The sequence below is a fragment of the Rhinolophus sinicus genome, linkage group LG15 (genome assembly GCF_036562045.2).
Source record: "Rhinolophus sinicus isolate RSC01 linkage group LG15, ASM3656204v1, whole genome shotgun sequence".
NCBI classification, from domain to species: Eukaryota; Metazoa; Chordata; class Mammalia; order Chiroptera; family Rhinolophidae; genus Rhinolophus; species Rhinolophus sinicus.
The window spans coordinates 13103084-13124541 of NC_133764.1; the positions used below are offsets into that span (position 1 = coordinate 13103084).

General features: G+C 55.8%; 1 protein-coding gene across 4 annotated transcripts in view; it reads right to left on the bottom strand.

The window, feature by feature from the left end:
* Nucleotides 1–292: 292 nt before the first annotated feature.
* SPNS2 (SPNS lysolipid transporter 2, sphingosine-1-phosphate) overlaps nt 293–21458 on the bottom strand; it is a 35377-nt gene continuing 14211 nt past the window's right edge. For 2 of the 4 annotated variants that reach the window (XM_019743823.2, XM_074320409.1), the window contains 11 exons: nt 12360–12496; nt 8231–8382; nt 7947–8013; nt 6378–6520; nt 5911–6063; nt 5600–5789; nt 5208–5273; nt 3221–3319; nt 2975–3138; nt 2432–2478; nt 293–1924 (listed from right to left, as the gene is read on the bottom strand). In XM_019743823.2, coding sequence (XP_019599382.2) covers nt 2436–2478; nt 2975–3138; nt 3221–3319; nt 5208–5273; nt 5600–5789; nt 5911–6063; nt 6378–6520; nt 7947–8013; nt 8231–8382; nt 12360–12496 — 1214 coding nt within the window. In that variant the 3' untranslated portion in view covers nt 293–1924; nt 2432–2435. Of the gene's footprint in view, nt 1925–2431; nt 2623–2973; nt 3139–3220; nt 3320–5207; nt 5274–5599; nt 5790–5910; nt 6064–6377; nt 6521–7946; nt 8014–8230; nt 8383–12359; nt 12497–21458 lie in introns of all 4 variants that reach the window. The other 2 variants (XR_012492304.1, XM_074320408.1) reach the window with 2 other exon arrangements.

Genomic DNA, 21458 nt, shown 5'->3' on the forward strand with positions numbered 1-21458 from the left:
CGGGACGTCCTGCTGCAGCAAGCGCAAGCCGAGTCCTTTTCCACATGGTCCCAGGGAGGTGCAGAGACCCCGGCCCTGGGCGGGCCTGTTTCTTAGCCCAGAACACACTTGACCTGTACAGGGCTGGGCACTTGGCTCCCAGCAGTGTGCGCCAGGTCCAGGGCTCGCGTTCAGTGAGTCAGCGCAGGTAGATGCCACCAGTGCAGTGCTGCCACCACCCTGCCTGAGCACAGGTGTGACCACTCCTTGTACCCCCCACCCCTGGGCTGCTGTCCTGTGGGAGGCACCAGGGCATGATTTAAATAGGTTTATTTCTTCATTTACAAGAGGAATATATTTGGCTTCTCTCTTAAGACTCTTGAGATTCACAATCAGCAGCTCTAAAAAATAAAGGAGCAGTTTGGCTTCCGGAAGGAAGAGGAGGCAACACTTGGACCTGGTTCTTGTACAACAAGAAAACATTGTTGGGGCCCCAGTTGGGGTTGAGGGTAGAGGCCAAGCTGGTCTTTGGGGGATCCCACCCCCTGCTTAGGCCCCCCCAGGGTGCCCCAGAGCTTGGTGGGGAGTGGGTATTCCACTAGCTTACACACCACTAAAGCCACACCAGCCAGTAACTACAGGGCAAAGGGCATTGTCTAAGCTGGCTCTTAGGGGCTCCTACTGGCCACAAGTGGCCCCCAGACCATAACCACCTTGATTCCAGCAAGTGTGCAGGGAGGGAGTGTGGAGCAGAGGGTATGAGAAGCTCCACGCTGGGGGCCAGGGGCCTGGTGTGGAGCTGGCAGCTACACCCTGCGTGGCTATGAGGATGGGTTGGTGTATGCAGACGGGACTACAGGGGTGGTCAGAGGCCGAGGGCAGCAGTGGGCTATGTGGAAATAAATGCGTGTGAGCAACAGCTGCTGCCGCCTTTTGGGTACAGGTGGCTCTGGGGTGTTGGTCTCTGGGCCTCGGCCTCCCCCAGGTTGTTCCCTGGGTCAGGAAGCTTAGTGGGTGGCTGCTGCCGCTGGCAGCCAGAGCCCTGGCTACTGCCCCGTGGATTCTGGGAATAGTCCTCTGGGCCCTGCCCCTGGAGAGGACCCAGCCTGGTATAGGAGTCCTTCTGGCTTTGGGGGGGGCGGGAGGGGTCCAGGACGAGATGAACAGCAGAGGGTCTCCAGGGGCTGCTCCCCAAATATCTCAGACCTGGGGGCACGGATGGTGTGTAGCAGTCACCAGGGCCTTCACCCCTGGTGATGCCAGCTCCCTGTTGGGATGGTCCCCACCTGAGAGATCTTCAGGCTGAGAGCCAGCCCAAGGCAGTAGAGACAAGTACCCTCCAGAGTGACCAGCCAGGTTGGGAAGTGCCCAGTGACACAGGTGCCTGGCTCTGCCAGGATGAGTCTAATGTCACCGAGGTCAGAGGCCCAGCTGAAAGGCTGTGGTCCCCACACTCCAGGCCCTTCAGAGCCTGAACTGCCACCCTGAGGCCTGGGCTTCCTCCTCTCTGTGCCATCCAGGAGCTGTCTGGTCTTCAAAGCTACAGATAGTGCCTTGTCCAGCAAGCTGCGTGGGACAGTCCAGCCTCCTGGCCCCACGGTCTGAAGAAGGCAGGGAATTGCCCAGGATCATATATGCTGGTGACAGGCCAGGCTCTCTCCACACACCCAATGGGGGCTGTCTTCTCCCTGGCCCCCAGGGGCCTTGCAGCCCAAACCCAGGGTTGGGGGTCTGTCCAACCACGTGGCCCCAGCACACACAGCCTTCCAGGTTAGTTGAGGACATGGCCTCCTCTTGGAGCCATGGCCACTCAGCAGTCCCAGACCAGAGCGGGTGGGCGCCCAGCCGAAGGTCACACGGGAAGCTGGACAGCACAGCAGGGCCAAGGTGCTGTAGGACACCCAGATTAGGTGGGACTGGAGCTTCTTCGTAGTCCCCGAGGCACCTAGAGAGTGGCATTAGAGGTGAGAGGTTTCGGGAGGGGCCATCCACCAGCTTCCCTCCATTTTCCTTGCTGTTTGGAGAAACTCCTTGCTCTGGGCTCTCGGGGTATGAAAGGGCTGTGAGTCTCCTGGTGTCAGGGCTTGGGGGTAGTGACCTTGGGTCTTGCAATGCTGGGAAGTGCAGCCCCCAGAGACCAGGCTCAGAGGAAGGTCAAAGTAGGAGTCGGGCCCTGGCACCTCTAGGAAGATTAGGGATGACCGAATCCAGGACAGAGCAGGGAGTCCTGGCCAGTGCAGCCCTGACCTCTGCCCCCAGCCCTTCTGAGGAAGGAAGAGGGTGGGCTGATTTACTGGAAGGGGGAGACTGCCCCCCTTCCTACGGATCCTCCAGTCCATTTGGGCAACATTTCAGGAAGAGCAAAGTGCTCCCATGAGGGCTCCCTCTCCCCTAAGCTCCGCGCTTCCCTGCCCACAAGGAGCCTACCCTCAGGCCCCCAGTCTGCACTCACCTCCTCAGACCTTCACGGATGCAGGTGGCATCACCAGTTCGTTCACCCTGGGGGAGAGACGGGTGGGGGTCGAGGTGGCCGGTCAGCGGGGGCCGGGCCCAGGCACTGCTCTGGCACATCGCATCACGGGGGCCAGCTGCCCGGAGGTGCTGGGCAGGGACCTCGTCAGCCCCAGGGGGAGGTGGGAGAGCCCAGGGGTGGGGAGAGGAGAGAGAAAGAAGAGTAAAGAGGAGAGGAGAAAGAAGTCAGAAAATGAGAGGAAAAGGAAGGAGAGAGGTCCCAGCTCTGCAAACCGTTCACTCCAGAGAAAAACCCGTCAAGAACCAGAGAACAGCCTGGTTCACCATGGGTTCCCACAGCTCCCAGGCCCATGGTGCGTGTGGGATGGAGGCTTGTGCATTGGAGGCACCGTCACAGGGACAGGAAGGTTTAGGGGCTGGGCCAGAACCGTGGGGCACCAGATGACCCACCCGAATCCCCTTCCCACGACCCCAGGCAGGGCTGTGGCAACAGACGCAACAGGCCCACCATACCCCCACTCACTGCTGCTCGGCCTTGGCACGGTCACTGAGGAAGAAGAGAGCAGTGGCCAGGAAGAACATGCCCCCCAGGACGACGACGAAGGGGCAGAGCATGAGAGCGTAGCCCAGACTCAGGAACTCCCAGAGCGGGGAGTCCTTGGTGCTCTGGCGGATCAGGTCAGAGATCTGCGAGGAGGGGGGACACGTCAGGGTAGGCCCACCTCCCGAAGCCCGTCACCCACCACTGCCCGTGGGCCCGAGGACTCACGTAGCCGATGAGGTAGGGGCTGCCGGCATCCCCCAGCAGGTGAGAGGTGAAGCTCTGAAGGGCCACGGCGGTGGCCCGTCTCGTGGGGATGACCACATACTGTGGAAGAGGTGGCAGGTCAGAGGCCAGCGGAGCCAGGCCCACCCACCTGGCCTCATTCCTGGAGTCAGGACACTTCTGAAGTCCCCGCACCCCCAGACGGCTTCTGCTCTGGTATCTTAACACCTCACTCCCCTGGGCCCTTCCCTCCTCCCAGCCCCTCTCTCCTGCATCCAGCAGGGCTCTCTGCTCATCTCCAGCTCAGGAGACCAGGCTGCTTGAGGTTCTGCACTGGACTGTTAGTAGGGAGCCAAGCGCAGCGGTCATGGGACACTGAGGCCCAGAGAGACACAAATCACACATGGAGTCAGGCAGCGCTGGGCCCAGAACCCTGAACGCAGCCTACTGCTCTCACCTCCCCACAAGCTAAAGGCCCATCTCGGTTCTCCTTCCGTGAGGACCAGGAAAGGTCTAAGTCGGATTGCAGAGTAGGTGGGGAGCAGGACCCTGCCTGGAAGAGCTTCCACTTCTACCCATGGGTACCCACAGCACCACTGCCAGGCACTGCTGTGCCCCAGGAGCCCCCGTGAGACCAAGCAGCCCTAACCACAGGGCCTATAGCTCCAAAGCTGGAGGGGCCAAGGTCAGCAGAGCAGCCCTGGGGCAGGCAGCAGCCAGCTCAGGGGGGGCCCCTGGGAAGCCTCCTGCCCCCAAGCTCCAGCTGCCTCATCTAGTCAGAATGCCAGCCTTTGGACAGTCTGAGAGCAGCCAGTGCCCACTGGGCTCTCAATTACAGGGGGTGGGGGAGAGACCTGGATCTGATGGAATTGTGTGACCCCATTTCCAACAATAATTAGTCACATGGCTGTGACACTTAATAAAATGGGACATGATTTCCCTGGGACCCAAATCCTGTCAGCAGCTGAGGCTGCCTCTGGAGGCCGAGGCAGGGATGGGGGTCCTGCCCAGCACCAAGGGCACTTCATTCAGACAGACCCCTCCCCCCTCACTCCAGGTCTGTGCAGTTATCCCTGCCCCACCCCTGCCAGCCCTCCTGACTTCACGCTGAGGCACAGAGCTGAGTCACACCTCCCCCAACCTCCCGCAGCCCAGGATTGGTGTGGGCAAGAGATTGCCCCTGGTGAAGCAGATATACAGGGGCGCTCTGGAGGGGCAAGGCAGCCTTCCACGAGGAGAGGAGATGGCAGGGGCCCCACCTCCAGGCAGACTCTGATCTCCTGGGCTGTCTCATACTGTGGCACCAAACCCTAAGTGCCCTGAAGGTCCACCAATGAGAAGCCCTTCAGCCTCCTGCCCCCAGGGCCTGTCCTGGCGGCTCTCAGACACTCTCCCCACTCCCCACCCTCCTGGTCCCCTGCATCCCCCTCTCCCAATCCTCTCCTGACACTGACCTGGAGGATTCCTGAGAAGGGCCAGGGGTCACCCTACCCCCCAGCCCTCACCACCCCTCAGACCACTACTAGTTACCAGGGCCACAGCCGCCTCCCGGTTCCTCCCAGGCTGCGCCCAACCCCGCCCAGGGACACAAGCCCCTGCCATGCTCAGACAGCCCTTTGTCCCTGGCTGGCTGGTCTGGAGCTCATTGTTGGCCCTGTGAAGACAGCCTCTGTCCACCAGGCCCCAGCCACGGGCACTCAGGCAGGACAGAGCCATGGAAGCTCAGACACTGGGGGAGGAGTGCTGGCAGGCAGCACCCCCTCGGTGCCAGCCTGGCACTGCCAGCCTCCTGGCCACAGACCTGAGCCTTCAGACATCCCCCTCCCCACCCAGTCCCCATAGCCAATCCTTCTGCCTGCTCAACCCTCTGATTTCATGCCCTGCCCCATGCAGACATCTCCGATCCCTTCCTTGCCTCCAGGCTCACCTTCCCAGTATGCCTTCCTTCACCCTCCCCAGCTGCCCCAAGAGGTCAAGAGGCCGGTCTTACCATGAGGATGTCTGCGGTGATGGCCCAATTAGAAAACAGCAGTGTCTCCCCTACAAAGATGCAGATCTGCCCAGGAGAGGAGAGCAACCGTCAGGAGGCCCTCGACCCACCAGCAGCTCGAGGCTGCTCCCTGCACCCTCTGGCTTCTGGTAGGGAATCTCACAGCCCTCCCTGGGACCTGCATCTCCTGGCAGTCTGGCTCATGAGGAACGTGTGGCTTATCAAGCCATGCCCACAGCCCTAGAGGGCACCAGAGCCATGCACAGGCCCCCGAAAGAGCAGGGGCAGGCAGACAGGAACCGCCCCACGGGGACGGAGGGCCCCATAAGTCGAACTGCATTTCCTGCCAGGCCCGCTTCCCCCACCACCCTTGCACCCACCACTGCACTCACATAGGCCCCCACGATGCTGCTCTTGGCGGCCACGAAGATGAGGCAGATGAAGATGGCAGAGCCCAGCATGCCCACAGCACACACCAGTGGGTCAGCCCGCTGGGTCCGCAGGCGGCACCAGCGTGTGGCTCCTGCCCCCGTGACTACACCCAGAAAGCCCGTAAAGCAGGTGATGGCCCCAAAGATGAGGCTGTGGGGACAGAAGACAGTGGGGCTGGGTTGAGAGGAAGGCCAAGGCTGGGGCAGAGGGGCTGACACTTGTGTCCTGCGTCCTCACCACCACACCTCCCATCACCACGGCCTGGCCCCACCTGTCCTTGGCCCCACAGGGCGGGCTGCTGCATGTCTCCACCGTCTTCTGCACGACTTGGGCGCGGTGCAGGTAGAGCGGGATCCACATGCCCAGGGCCCCTGTGGCAAAGGACACGGCTGACGTGGCCAGGGAGGAGAAGACGTAGCTGCGGCTGGGGAGAGGCCAGGACAGCGACACTGAGTGGGGACCAGGACCCCTGCAGCTGGCCCAGGAGGCAGCCTTCTCTCCCCCACTCCTTCCCCAGGGACGGGAGGCCTCTAATGTCTTCCCTTACGGGTTCCAGGCATGAAGCCTATGGCCGAAGGAATAATAAACCCTAGTGGCCAACATGTCGCTCCCAGCACTGTGGGCAGCACAGACAGTAGGGAGTCTGGCCAAGGAAGCTGGGTGGGCTGCCTGGCAGGGGTGTCCTCCCACCTCAGCACATCTCCCTCTTCCCACTAGACCCCTCCCGGCAGTACTCACTTGTGGATCAGGGCTCTCATGTCTCGGAGCCATGAGGTCCGTGCCTTGAGCTGTCCCCCAAGCTGGTCGGCATGGCCTCTCTTAGTGGCCGGGACCAGGATGAGGATGAGTGTTCCTGTGATCATGCCCACGATGGGGGACACCTGATGGGGCAGGGAGCACCAAGTGAGGACACCAGGGCCGAGGTGGCTTTGTCTCTGCTGCACCAGGAGAAGGGGTGCATGCAAGCAGAACCTTCTCTGGGCTCCACGTTCCTCCCCTGGGCTTGCTGACTGGGCTGCTGAGCAAAGCCACTAAGAGTGAGGTCAGCTAAAAGGGATTGGGGCTCAAACTGGAGTGTCCAGACCAGGGGTAGGATGGGAGTGGGGGCTGAAGAAAGAAGGGAGGGATGCATGGTCAGATGGATGGAGGAGGGAGGGCAGATGGCTGGGTAGATGGACAGAGAGGTGGACAGATGGATGGAAAGATAGATGGATGAACTGACTGATGAAAAAACAGACAGGAAGATAGATGGATAGATCGATGGATCACTGGATGGGCAAATCAACACATGGAAAAACAGGAAGATGGCTGTCTGGCTGGCTGGAGGATGGATGGATGGATGGATGGATGGAAAGAGGAAGACAGGTAGATATTAAACATATAGAATGATGAGCGAGAAAGGAAAGAGTGTTCCTTCCTGTGGACAGGGAGCCAAGCACCAGATACCCAGGTCTGGGAAAGTTCCCCATGCCAGCTCCTCACCTGGGAGGGGACTGGCTGGAAACTTCCAGCAAATGGATCATGTAGGTTATCATTTGGGAGTGGCCCACATGGGCCCCAGGAGAAGAGGCGTGGGGCCCCTTTGGGTCTTCCCTGTGTTCAGCCCAGTGTGAAGAACAGTGTCCAAGGCCCCAGGCCTCTCTCCAGATAGTGGAGAGGTGGGGGGAGGGGAGGGGGCATCTCAGTAGCCTGGATTCCAAGATACCAGCTCCTGCATCAGCTCATGAGAGCAGAGAACTCTTTCCCCACCCCCACCAAGCTTGGGAGCCCATGGACTGGGGAGTTCCTCTCTTCTAGCCCCTTCCCCCATCAAGAAATTCCACGGAGGCTGCTTCCTTCCTGCTTTTGAGGAAAAAACACTTTGTCTTAAGCTTCCTCTCCTCCTCGAGACTAGGGATCTCTGTTTCCTCTGATTGCACTGTCCAGGGGCCTTGGCAGACTTGCCCCGAATCCTCCCAGGGGACAGGAAGTGGCTGCAGACCCCGGGGGCCCCCCACAGAGGTCTTGTCTAGGCCTCACCCTAGCACAGGGGCAGGGCTCAAAGCAGGAAGCACCATCGTGGACCTGGAATTTCCTGACATGGTGGGAGAGTCCTTCATCCTCTCAGCCTGGGGGCCCCTGAGGGCTGCAGGGCTGAGTCAGGCTCTGCTCATCCCTGGGCTCCCTGGCACCACGATGCCCATTAATCGAGAGGAGCCCAGGCCAGTGAGGTGGGAAGCCTGGAGGCTGAGGCTTGTGTCCTGAGCCAGGCTCTGTTCCTGTATCTCTGGGTGACCTGGGCACAGGCTAGTCTGGGGGTGTCCTTACCCGCAAGGCCCAATGCCAGTCTCCAGCCGCCTGCTTCACACTGGAGCCAGTGATGTAGCCCAGGCCACTGCAGAGAAGATGGGCACAGTCAGGCAGGGACAGGCCTTGGAGGGGTGAGGGGTGAAGGGGATGCTTGCTGTCCACCCCACCACCCAGCCTGCCGGCTGGGGAGCAGGTCCAGGCACTTCTCCAAGGCTGCCCGCCCACATGTGTAGGTCACAGAGGGCTGAACCCCAGGCAGAGGGAGTGGTCAGAAGTCTGAGGGACCTTGCCCAGATCCTTACCTGCCCAGTGGGATGGCAAAGTAGAAGACAGACAGCATGAGTGTGCGCGTGTTCTTGGTGAAGAGGTCTCCAATGATGGTGGGCGCGATGGTGGAGTAGCTGGCCTCGCCGATGCCCACCAGCCCCCGGGACAGGACCAGCAGCCAGAAGTACTGTGGGGGAGGGGCAGAGAATGCTGGGGGGCTGTCCTGCTCATCCTTGGTTCCCATTTTATCCCAACTCCCCCAAAGGGTGCAGGAGCCAGGGGAGAGGATGGAGCCCAACCTCTGCCTCAGCAACAACTACACCCCCAGGCCACTCTGGGCCTCAGTTCCCCACTCCATATAGTGGGTCTGACTGGGCCTAGTTGGCCCCATGCTGGGATGGGACTGGACTTTCCCAAGTTGAGAATTGTAGGTATGGCCTAGACAGACTCCTCTGTCCCCATAAGCATGAGGGACATAAACCGGTGTCTGTATCCCCCCAAAGTTGGGAGACTTCTTCCCTGGGTTCTGGCCCCACCTTGGGAGCCTCGAGTGACCCCCACTCTGTGTCCCACCCCCAAGCAGGGCAGCTGGACTGACCTTGGCAGCACTGAGGACCCAGTGTGAGTGGGGAGTGGGCAGGGCCGCCCAGTAGGCCCAGCACCCCTCCCCCATTCACACATCAAAGAGCAAAGCCCCGCTGAGCTGGGAAGGGTGGGACCATGCCAGCTGCCAGTGGTACTACCCCTTTGATGTGGACCCAGCCCTTCCATCCCCCCAGCTGCCCAGCGCCTGAGAACCCAGCCTGGTCATCTTTCCCCAGCCCCACCCTACCACCCATCCAGCCAGCATCGCCCACATCCAGCCCTCCTCTGGGCTTCCTGCTTCCCTCTCCATCTGCCCAGCTCTTTCCTGGCCCTCTCTCTCTGTGTCACTGGTCCTGCACAGCCATCTCTCTGCCTCTCATTTCTGTAGCTCGTTCACTCTCTCCGTCTCCGAGTCTTTTCCTAGCTCCCTGCCACTGCTTCTTTTCCTGGGGAATCATCCCCCCACAGCCTTGCCTACTTTTCTGTTGGATTGTTTATCTTTCTTGCCTCGATTTCAATTAGCTTTTTACATATATATCATGAGCATCGATCCTTTATTACGTATGTCACAAATATTTTCCATCATCTTTCCTTCTCCATTGTATACGGGGAATTCTACCGCACAGAAGCTTTATTTTGTGTTAATTTGGTGCTGTCCAATCTGTTGATTTTCCCTTAATGGCTTCTGGATTTCATGTCCTTTTCAGCAAGGCCTACTCCACCCCAAAATGATTTTTAAAATACTCTTTAACGTTTTGTTTGTCATATTTTAGAGACAGAGAAAGAGAATGGGAGGGATTTCCTCAGTCATGCTCCTCGGTACAAGCGCAGGCAGATGAGACATCTCTGATGGAATCCTGTTGCTCCCCACTCATGCCCCAGTCACCCACTATTTTGTGTGTTACCTGTACATCCATGGTACACCCATGTCTCAGTGAACACTTGGTATCCCGTGTGCTTTGAAAAAAATTAACATAAAAGGGACCATTCCTTGCTCTTGTCCCATACTTGCTTTTCCCCCCTCATTCTAATCTTTTGGAAACCCATTTTTGCTGGTTAATATAGATCTAGTTCAACTCTTGCGGTCAAGAGTCTCATCCTAGGATGAAGACACCCCATTTTATCTGATCCCTCAGTCATGGTCATTTAGATCGTGTCCCTTTTTTTCTATTACAAGACTGCAACAAACATCCTTGCCTGCACAGCCCACTTTGTATCTGTGAGTTGGAGTTTCTCCTTGGGCATACACCTCGAAGTAGAAGGCGTGGCCGTGGAACGTAACAGCTAGAATTCTACAAAATCCTTCCATTTTGCTCTCCAAAGAGTCTTTATCAATTTACACTCCTACTAGCAGCTGTAGTAACACTTGGTATTGTCAGCCTTTTTAATTGGTGCCAATCTGATGGGTGTGAAATGGTATCTCATTGTTATTTTAATTTGCATTTCCCTGATTACTCAAAACCCAGCACCCTCTCTTCATACTTTTATTGCCCATTGGGTATCTTCTCCTGGAATTGACTGTCACTATCCTTTGCCCATTTTTCTCTGGGTTATTTGTCTTTTTCTTGTTGATTTACAGTTCTAGATTTTTGTAGTTTGCTTTTTACTCTACTTTCACCTATCTGGAATTTATTTTGCTGTGTGTTTGGAAATACAGACTATATTTTTTTTCAAGAAACCAGATGGGTCGTGAATTCTTCCAAAACCATTTGAGATGCAACTTTCATCCTACACTCAATTCCCATAGAAAGGAGGACCTTGTTTCATTGATCTCTTAGTCTATCTGTGCTCTTGGAGTTAGAATAGCCATATTGTGGTAACTGATAGGGCAAGTCCGCTTTCACTGCTATTTTTCACAATGTTCTTGGCTGTTGCTGGGTGTTTTCTCTGCCAAACTAACTGCAGAATCACATTGCCAAGGTCCACCAAAAACTCCTATGGGACTCGGATTGTGATTGCAATGAATTTATGGATAGGTTGGGGGTGATGTTTCTCTCTCTGCCTCTCCTCATCTTCTCTCCCCAACCCTCACTCCCTTCTACACACCTGGAACAGGGCCCAGCACTGGCATTGGGAGCCTGAACTCACCGTTCAACCCCAGAAGTAGCCCCAGAGGTCAGAAGAGCAGGCGCCTGGCCAGGGACAGGACAAAGCCCAGAGGGAACCTAGAGGCTGCTGGTCCAGGCCCCATTTTTGACTGTGGGCATCGCATCAGGCTCTACCTGACACTCTGGGCCTGGAGTTTACCTGAGCCTGACCCTCCTCTGAAGCTGCTCCATGAAGCAAAGTTTTACCCCGAAACCTGCTGATTCTTTCTGCCCTCCAACCTCCTCTCTATCAACGTAAATTGGACTCACCACTACCCTTCTTCAGACTCTCCCAGGGTCCTGCACAGTCCTCAGGAGGAAGCCCAGGCCCTCCAACCTGGTCCCTGCCTTCCTTTTCGGCCAAAACACTCTTCTCCTTAATCTCTCAACACACTCCACCATCTTTGCACCGATGGGTTTCCTTCCTCTGCCCGTGCTTCTTCACCAAAAGGCCTAATCTCCCTGTCCTGCCTGCCCAGCTCAAATGCTACCTACCTTCCCTGACTTATGGATTTTAAGAGACTGTTCTCTCTACAGTAAGGATCCTTAGCACTTTGCACATTTTGAAGGCTCTTTATGTGGGAGCTCCTTTCACATCTTCCCACCCCCGTCCTGCGTGCTCCCAAGGACAGGGCCAGCATCTCCTTTGTCACCTAGCCTGAACACTCCTTGAGGACAGATCCCGGTCTTCTCCCCTTCTTCCTCTATCTCCCTCTACAGTAGTCATCCAGTGATTGTCCTTCCTCTGCTTGAACATCCCTAGTGATGGCAAACTCACTACCTCTCAAAGCAACATATCTCCTTTTTGGAAGAAATAATAGAAATAATGATTTGTTGAACACTTGCCATGTTCCAGTTACTATTAACTCAGTTATTTCTCACAATAAATCTTCAAGCTGAGAAGTATTATCCCCATTTTAAAGATGAAGAAACTGAGGCTCAGAGAAGTTAAGTAAATTTCTCCAGATCACAAGGCTGAGTGGGCAACAGAGTTAGGATATTCAAACCCAGAACTGTGGGAGCCAAGTAAGAAATATCTTCCTTATGTTGAGGTGATGTTTGCCTCCCTAGGACTTTGACCCAACGAGTTAGCTGGCCATTGAACAAAGAGCAAACTGTGGAAGGCCCAGAGAGGGGTAGCGACTCACCTAGGGTCCCACAGTAAGATGATGGCAGAGCCAGGATTAGAACCAAAGAGTTGTGACTCCTAGGCCAGACTAGTTCCCCGTTGCTTGCATCCTCCCCAAATCAGAGACAGCTCAAAAAGAGTCAGGATACCACAATGGGCTGCGAGTCCCTATTTGCAGAGCCAGTGGACAAAAGTACCCCAAAGACCCCCTCATCCCACTGCATTTGGAAGCTACTGTCTGGGGTTTGAGCAAAGGGGCTGGAAACTCCCCAGTCTACACTAGGACAGGTCAGACTGGCTGCCCACTGGAGGAACAGGTGGGATATGCAGGGTTACTGGGCAGGAAGTCTGGACAGGCCTCACCTGCTGGGGGATGAAGGAGCTGGAGAACGTGACTGCCGACCAGAAGAAAATGCCGCAGCTGAGGATCACTTTCCTGTTGAAGCGGTCGCCCAGGTAACCAAAGATGGGGGCAGCCACCATGAAGCTGCAGATAAACACTGTGCAAGGAGAGGAGAGCCTGAGGGGCCGTGCAGGGTCCCTGGGCTGAGCCCACCTGCCCAGACCACCCCAACTTGAGGCCAAGTGCCCAGGAGACAAAACTCAGCCTGGGCCAGACACTGAAAAAGCAGCCCCAGAGAGGGTGACCTCAGCCAGGCCTGGGCCCCCGGGAGACAGGAAAGGCGCCCTGAGTTAGGGTGACACCATCCTCTTCAGTGCAGGCCCACATTTGTCCAGTTTCAGCACTTTTAAAACAGTAAAGACTTACTCACTGAACAGTTATTACACGCCAGGAGCTGTGCTAGGGCTCACCACAAAGCATCTTGTCTATCCTTCCAACCCATCCCACCTCGCAGAGGGGAGACAAGCTCAGGGAGAAGTGACTGGACCAAGGCCTCACCATCAGTAATCCTTCCCAGTGACGGTGTGACCTGTCTGCCTGATTCCAGAGCCAGTGTTTCCGATACTTTGCCACACTGCTCTCCTCATTATACTTGGGAAGGAGGTTCAGAGAGAAGGGAACTACCCAAGGTTACACAGCAAATCAGGGTAGAACTAGGCCTGGAACTCCAGGTCTCATACCTGACAGATCACACAGACACCCTCACTCCCGGCAGGCTGCAGAGGCTTTCCTTACATTTGGAAACATTGTCGTTCATTTGTTTGTCCATCCATCCATCCATCCATCCATCCATCCATCCATCCATCATTCATCCATCCATCTATCCATCCATCCATCCATCATCCATCCATCCATCTATTTATCCATTCAACAAAACAGACAAAAATTTCTGCCCTCTTGGAGCTTTCATTCTACTGAGCAGAAACAGAAGATAAAATAAAAAATATAGGGGCAGCCAGTTGGCTCAAGTGTGATGCTCATAACACTAGGGTTGCGGGTTTGATCCCCGCCTGGGCCAGTGTGAGCTGTGCCCTCCACAACTAGGTTGAAATGACTACTTGGAGCTGATGGGTCCTGGGAAAACACACTTAAAATAAATAAAAAGTTAAATATATATATATATGGTGTGTCAGTGGTGACAAGTGCTAAGGAGGGTAAAAGGCAGAAACAAGAGATAGGAAATGTGTAAAGCAGATGTTATAATTTTAAATGGAAGGGTCAGGGAAGGTGACATTTCAGCAAAGACCTGGAGGAGGTGAGGAAACAAATCATGCAAATATTGGGGCAAGAACAGCAAGTACAAAGGTCCGGGCAGGAGTGTGCTTAGCATCTTTGAGGAACAGCGAAGAGGCCAGAGTGGCTGGAGAAGAGGAACGGAGAGGGAAAGGCCAGATGGGGTCGGGCTTTGTGGCCCACTGTGACGCCTGTGGCTTCTGTGATGAGAAAGGAAAACACTGGAAGACACTGAGCAGAGGAGTGATATGACGTGGTTTTGTTCTTTCAGAATAAGAGAATGGCAGAGTCTTGGAGGACTCTGTGAGGATGCCACTGCCAGTGATGGGGGTGGGGGCCCTTGGAGGTCCCAGGGGGATGAAGAGGCCGGCAGGCCTGGATAGGCCCTGGGTCACAGGCGAGGCAGCCCCTCCACTCCTCCCTCTGGAAGGCAGTTCCACAGCTGACGGGCAGATGGCCAGACAAAGGCCGGGGTGGGCAAAGTGGCCAGTGACCGGCCTCTGACCGCCAGGCTGAATGTTCACATGGGCTCAGCTGCTCCCTCACAGACCTGAGTCCCCAGGGGAGGCAGGATTGGGAGGAGAGAAGGAGGGAGGGGAGGACGGTGGGGAGGAGGTGGACCAGGGGAGAGAGGGCTGGGCCGGAGGAGTGTGGCTGCCTCTCTCTTATCCTAGCGAGAGCAGTGAGTGTATACAGGTGTCGGGGGACTTGTTAAGCCCAACTCTGTGTGACTGGAACCTCAGGCAGAATCAGCATAGATTTGGGCACCAGGGACACACTGCCTGGGCTCCAATTCAGCTCTGTCCCATCCCTGCTGGGTGACCTTGACCAGGTCACAGCCTCTCTGTGCTTCCATCAGTGGTGCGCTGATAAATGGCTAACAACTGGCTCTCCTGATGTATAGCGTTTGCCCATTTTCGTGGTGTAAATACTCCTTCCGTGGCTGATTTCAAGCTTCCAATCGTGTTTCTACTGCACGCAGCATTGTATATACAGTATTTCTACCAGATATAATGGACGTACATGACCTTAAGAACATAGATAATAGTAAGACGTAGTAAAACAATTCAGAAAGGATGAATTGTACTTATTCCCTTTCTTTTAATATAAGTCGTTTAATGGTAAGTTTACATACTTTAGTTTTTAATAATGGTTGTGTTGAACAACCAGCTTACACCATTCCTGAAAACCTAACAACAGACTCTCACGAGCAGGTCTAAGCCAGCTCCGGCGTGCAAGCTTCCTCATCTGGAAAATGAAGACAAAAATAGCAACTCTCCAGTTGCTCTCAGCATTGGATGAAATCACGCTTGTAAGGTGCTTAATGCCACGCCCTGCCAAGAGTGGGTCAGCCACAGGCAACACTGAGCCCTTGTTTAGGTTCATCAAGATAGAAATGATTTCCTCATAACTAGCAAAAGAATTTTTCCTGTTGGGCCTGCCTCCCAGGACCTACCTGAGATCAGACCAGGATATTATGAACAGGAAAGAGATTTTGGTCTCTTTAGGACTTACACAAGTTCAGGGGAGGAGGAAGAATTGTTCCCTCTGCGACGCCCCGTGCCAGGTGGGAAATGGGAAAAAAGAATCAGAGTGGGAGTTGCCCCCTGTCTAGTCAGGGGGCAGACCCTATCCATGGGTTGTCCAGATTAAAGGGCGAAACCAGCAGGGAACCAGCCAGGAGGGCCAACTCCTGCCAGGACAGTGAAGGGAAGCTTCATGAAGACAGTGATGCCAGAGCTGGGTATTAAAGGATACACCGGACTTTACCACGGTGATAATACCTAAAGTCAAAAATATATACTAAAATATCAATTACAAATTTTATCAGCAATCCCATGTAATGGTTAAGGAGGCACAATGCTTGTTGGTAATAATAACCTCAGGTATCATTTATGGAATACGTATTATAGGCAAGGCCCAAGGATGTGCCCCGGACATAATCAGCACAGGTACTCTCATTTGATTCTCACGATTATCTTCATCTCACTGAGGGGACAATAGAGGCTGAAACGAGTGTGAGGCGGAGCCAGAATTTAAACCCCCATTTGTCTAACTCCAGATTCCTTGCTCTAAATCACACTAGAGACTGCCAGGCTGGGAAGGGGGGAGGACCCAGCTGATGTTCCCAAGGTCAGAGAAAGTTCAGGGTGCGTTGGGGACAGCAAGAAAGCAGGTCAGACAGCAGCATGCAAAGGCAATGAGGAAAGCAGTGCGAGACGAGGCGGTGGAGGGAAGTTGGGCCCTAAACACGAGGAGGAGCACGTTTGGCATTTGGTTAGAGGGCAGTGGAGAACCACAGCCTGCTCTGTTCTCCTCCTTCGAGGGGGAGCACTGGAAAAGCCCCCGCTGCGTGGGTGGAGAGGGGCTGAAGGAGGCAAGCCTGGCTTTGGCCACACCTTGGCCCTCCTGGGCCATCCCCACCTGCCGGCCTGCAGCAGAGCAGGAAGGCAGCTCCTGGGTCTTTCACCCCTGGTTCATCTGGGCGGGCAGAGGCATCCTGGCCTGTAGGTGAACTCCTGACTGGAGCAGGCACACCCCATCCCCGTCCCTAGTCCCAGCCTGCTGAAGGTCACCAAGCACCCTGAGCTGCACCGTGCCTGTCCCATTTTACAGCTGAGGAAACTGATAGCTGGGGGAGCTTACCCAAGATGGTGCAGTGACCCTCCTGACCCTGGACTCCCCTGTCCCTCAGTGCCGTCCCATTGGGGACAAGGGAGTCCAGGGTCAGGAGAGGGACTCGATCCATCTTTGCAGCCCTCCCCTCTGCTCTGCTAGGGACAGACAAGAGAGAGGACCTGTCCTGGCCCTCAGGGATGTCACAGGCCAGCGGAGGGGCCTGAACACAATCAGGGTAGGGACAGGAGGAAAAATCTGCTGGCAGAAGGAGCAGCACCGGCAAAGGCTGGGATGTGTGAACCTGTCCCAACCAGGGCACAAGGGCCGATCTGGCCAACAGGCAGCTCTGCTGAAAATAAAGACCAGCCGGGCTAGAAGCTTCACTGGACACCCCACCCCCGCACTCACACCTACCCCATAGTCTTTGTTTGTTTGAGAAGAGCTTTCTGGACGGCCTGGCTGCCCCACCCCTGATCTCGGTAGGGGTGGCTTTCCCAGCAGCTCCCACATGAGGACATCCTGTGGCCGGGGTGTGGGGAAGCCCTCGCTCAGCTCATGTGTGCTGAGCCCACAGGTCTGGGACAATGGAGCAGCAGGCAAGGAGCCAGGGTGGGGGAAGGGCTGGGGGAGGAGCGGGGCCTGGATGGCAGAGTGGGAGAAGTCAGGGCCCTGGGCTCACCAACAGAACCTGGGCTGAGTGTCATGCTCTCCTCTGTGAGATGGGCCATGCCCCTCCCCTCAGGACTGGCGAGAGTCACCAGTAAGACAGGGCTTAGACAGCTTCAGTAAGGGCTGTCCACCTCCCATGGCAGTGCAAGGGCTCAGGGTATTGGCTGCAGGCCTTCCCCTGGTGGGCTCACAGAGAGGCCAGCACCCAGGAGATCAGAATAGCCCCTGCTAAGCACTCTGTACCTGGGCAGGCAGTCCCACCACCCTCACCATGGGGCTGCTGTGTCACCCTCAGTGCACATGTGGTGCTGTTTGACCCCAGAAGGTGGTCCTGGAGCAGGACTGGGTGAGGTCTGAGCTGGGGGCGCCCTGGGCTCCCACGCTGTGGCCGTGAGTCCATGTCCAGCCTCCACTCGCCTGGGCTGAACCAGGACTATTTTTACATAGTCCAGATCTGGGCGACCTGTTATTTGGAAAAGATCTGCCACTTTCCACATCCTGTGGGCAGGGAGAGTACTTGGGCAGGCATGAGGTAGGCAGGGGTCAGGTTCTGCCTGAGTACCCGCCCTGCCCACAGGAGGTAGAACATGGCAGCCCAGGCCAGCCAAGATGATGGGGAGAACCCATCTGTGCCTGAAAGCCACCATGCCCAGACTTCCTGCAGGAACCACTCCTCCTTTATAGTCTGCTCGGGATCTAAGCCCTGGGTAGGCCTCTCAGGCTGCCGGAAGGCCCCGGAGGAGTAGCCACAGGGACCGCCCAGCTTTGCCTTCAGAACCGAAGTGGAGGATGTCGCTGGGCTGGCGGAAGCAGGGAAGGGAGCAAGGCCAGAAGGAGACTCAGCCCCAAAGCAGAGGCACTGTCTAGTTTCAATCTGAGCTGGCTCTTCCTCTGTCCCTCCCCTCATCCCCCGTTCCCCACTCCCCATCCTGGCACTTCCTCATGACCCCACAAACCCCAGAGCTGAACTGCCTTCCAGCCTCCTCTGTCATCCATTCCCACACTGGGCCCCAGAGTAAACGTCCTGATGCATACATGACACAGGGACCTGTCCTGCTCTGAAACTTTCTCCAGCTCCCCGCTGCCCCAAGACAAAAGCCTTTCACAGTCAGACCCTGCTTATTGTCCAGCCTCCTCTCCCTCCCTTCTCCCCACACTTCAGCCCATGGCTGATGAACTACAGGTCACCAGAGCCAGTATCACAACCTTCACTCTTGCCCCCCCTCCCCTGAGCTATATTTGTGCTGATTTCCTCAGACCCATCCTCTAACTTGCTTATTTTCTCTTCCACTGGGTCTAGTCTACTTGTTAACTCCCCTAATTATCACATTTTAATTTTAATACTTATGTTTCACTAGTGAAAACTGAAAGTTAAGTCTTTTAAACATCTCCCTGTTCTTTTTTTAATAAGGTGCTGTACCTGTCTTGTAAATTTTACTCTTCCCTGTAGAGCTTTGAAAAATAAGTACACCTAATGTAAAGTCTCTTCAGGAGTTGGTTTTCCCATTTCTCTGGGCTGGCTGACTCCCTCCCACAAAGGTGGGTTTCCTTGTGTGCTCTACTCGTTTTGAATTTGAGTTCAGTGGGAATTGTCGTCTGTGTCCCATGCAGGCTTCCCTAAGGAGCAGTTCTGGATTTGCCTTTGCTGGGGTCTCTGGAAACATAAGGCCTACATGGGGAAGGGAAAGGAAGTCTCAGACCTGTACAAAGCAGGGGTTGGACTAGGCTCTCTGCATAAAGCTGGGACTAGGAAGGAGATGTCCTGTCACAGATGGAAAAACTGCCCACTGGCCTGGGGCCACAGCTTGAAATCAGGGAGCTTGCCCTGGGCTCTGAGTGGAAACCGAGTAACCCACGTAACACTACAACTCCTGCACTGTCCAATCCTCAGAACAAAGAAATCCCCAAGCCTGGGAACTGGACCAGACTGGTGACACTTGGATGAATCTGGGTGATGGCTATATGGAGGTCACTGTATTGTTCTCTTTACTTTTTATGGATATTTAACTTTTCTTCATCATAAAAAATGTTTATATTAAAAATACTGTAACAAGCTTCTAAGACATATACTGGTCCCCAAACACTCTGTATCACTTGACTTCAATACCAGCTCCCACTCCTGGTTTTAAGTTCAAATCTTTGCTTCTGGCATCTGGAAATTTCCCTGCTAGCTTTAGCTTTCAAGCTCAGCTATGTCGTTTAAATGTGTCTTGGCATATCTTATCCAGCGTGGAGGGGGAAGGAGGGCTTCTCACATCTACTCATTCTGACAAACTGACTGGAAGTCCTTTTCCCTGAATAAACTCTAACTCATCCTTCAAAGCCCCACTCAAATGTCCCCTCCTGGGGAAGTCTTCTCCACCTGCCACCAGGCAGAGGTAGGTGTGCACTCACTGCCATTTGCTCCCGGGCTCCCACAGTCCCCCTGTGCCTGGGTGGGAACGGGATACCTTTTCTGTTCCCATCCAGAGAGGGAGTCTTCCTGAGTTCAGGGACGGAGTCTATGGCAGAGCACAGCACAGGACCTGCTGAGCAGCAAGTTCAGACGCAGCTGGCCCTTTAGATGTAGGCTATGGGGGCTCCTGATTTCCCAAACAGCAAGACCCAAGAGCTATAATTCTGCTGTGGGCTTTCACAGAGGCTGAGCTATGGCTGCTGCAGGAGACTTTGGGGGCAGCTGTGAGGCGGCAGCAAGCTACAAAGGGGCTACAGAAAGCAAGCTCTTCCCAAACCAGCACTCAAATTCCGGTCCCAAGGGGAACAGCAGGGGCAGGCCCAGGCCTAACCCTTAGCCACCCCCGACCCTGTCTCCTGGCCCCGCAGAACCGGTGCCCAGAAATAAGCAGACAGCTTTGCTCTCAGCCCCGACCCTTTGATCTAGGCAAGAACCAACACCTGGCTGGCGCCCTCCATCTGGCTCTGACCTTATCAGGGCTTAGGGAAGACACAGGTGCCTGCGGCCCAGGCCAATTAGGTGATTTGCCTGGGTGTCCCCTGAATCATATCCTGGTCTAGCTTGCCTAGCTTCTTGGCTCAGATGGCCAAAGGTGTGAGGACACTCTGGGGAGCCATCCCAGCTGTGCCAGGGGTAGGTGATAGGGTGAGGGCCAGGGAGTCAGGACTAGGGGGGCGTCTCTGAAAGTGCTGGGACTCTCACCATGGCCCAGAGGCACCCACGCTGAGAACACTGAGCTGTGACTCTCAGACACCTGGGACAAGCCTCACCAATCCAGTGGCCATTGGTGCCCTTCCCCAGGGCAAGAGGACAGCATACACAGAACCAGATCCGCTAGCCTCTTACCATGAGATCTTAAGCAAGTCATTTCCCCTCTCTTGACCTCTATCCCTTCATCTGGAAAGTGAAGCTGACCAAAGGGAGCTTGTAGGAGAAAGAATCAAACAAGATGATGCCCGTGGGGTATTTGTCCACCTCCGGCCCAGGGGACAGGCATCAGTAGGGATTGCCATGACCTTGCTCAGCCCGGAAGGCAGCCTGGGACACAACTGTGGCAGTGCTACGACCCTCACGACCCTCCCACCCTCTCCCTGGGGGGCTGTGCTGGCCCTGATCTCACTCGGGGAGGGTTTAATGGAAGAGGCTGAGGTAGAGCCTTGCTCTACGTCACTCAGCCGGCCAGGACCAGGAGAGGATAAAGCTCAGCCGGTTCTCAGTAACTCAGGGGCCACAGAGGGTGGCTGCTCGGTGGCTAGGCTCTCTCCTCCCCGTCGTCCACCAGCCCAGCAGCCTGCTCCCTCCCACGCTCCCATCTAGCTCGAACTCTCTCTTCCCCATGGTCAGAGCTGGGCACTGTGAGTGCAGAACCCAGGAGGCTGGAGGGACCTGTCCCAGGCCCCAAGGTGGGATGACTTGCTCTGGCCCAGCCAGGGAGGCCCAGCAAGGGTGCAGAGGCCAGGGGAGGGGTTTGGGCTCACGTCCTGGATGGAGGTGACGTGCAGCATGACACACAGCATGGCAGGAACCTGGCCACCCTTAGGAGGTGCTGGCCCACACAGGCTTGCCCCAGTCCTAGGTCCATCAACTCTGTCATATTAGGGCTAAGCCCCAGAGCTATCACATCCCTCTCTCTGAGCCCCAAAGACCCCATGTGGGAAATGACACAGGCAGCTGCGCTCTATGGACTCATCGTGGAGGCCTGGCACTGTGCATAGTGGAATGCCACCTAGACAGGTCAGGCAGGTTCCTGGACAGAGCCAGCTATCGCTACCACTCCCTCCCAGGAGAGCCCAGGGGAATCAGGGCCAAGGGGACCAGGCCCAGCCATAGAGCAAGGTTTGGGCCAAGGCAGACCAACCCTGGCATGCACCACTAGTTCTGGGTCTCTGCCCAGATCTAAGGGGCCTGCTGAGGGCACGGCCAGCATGGCCACAGCTAGTGGGAGGGCCAGGGCGCCAGGAGCTCAGGTCCACTGGGGCCATGTAGTGGGCAGGGCAGGGACGAGGGAGACATGGACCCTGGAGGGAGGGCCAGACAGGCTGGAATAACTGCGTAATGACCTGCCGTGTTGCCCTAGCTCAGG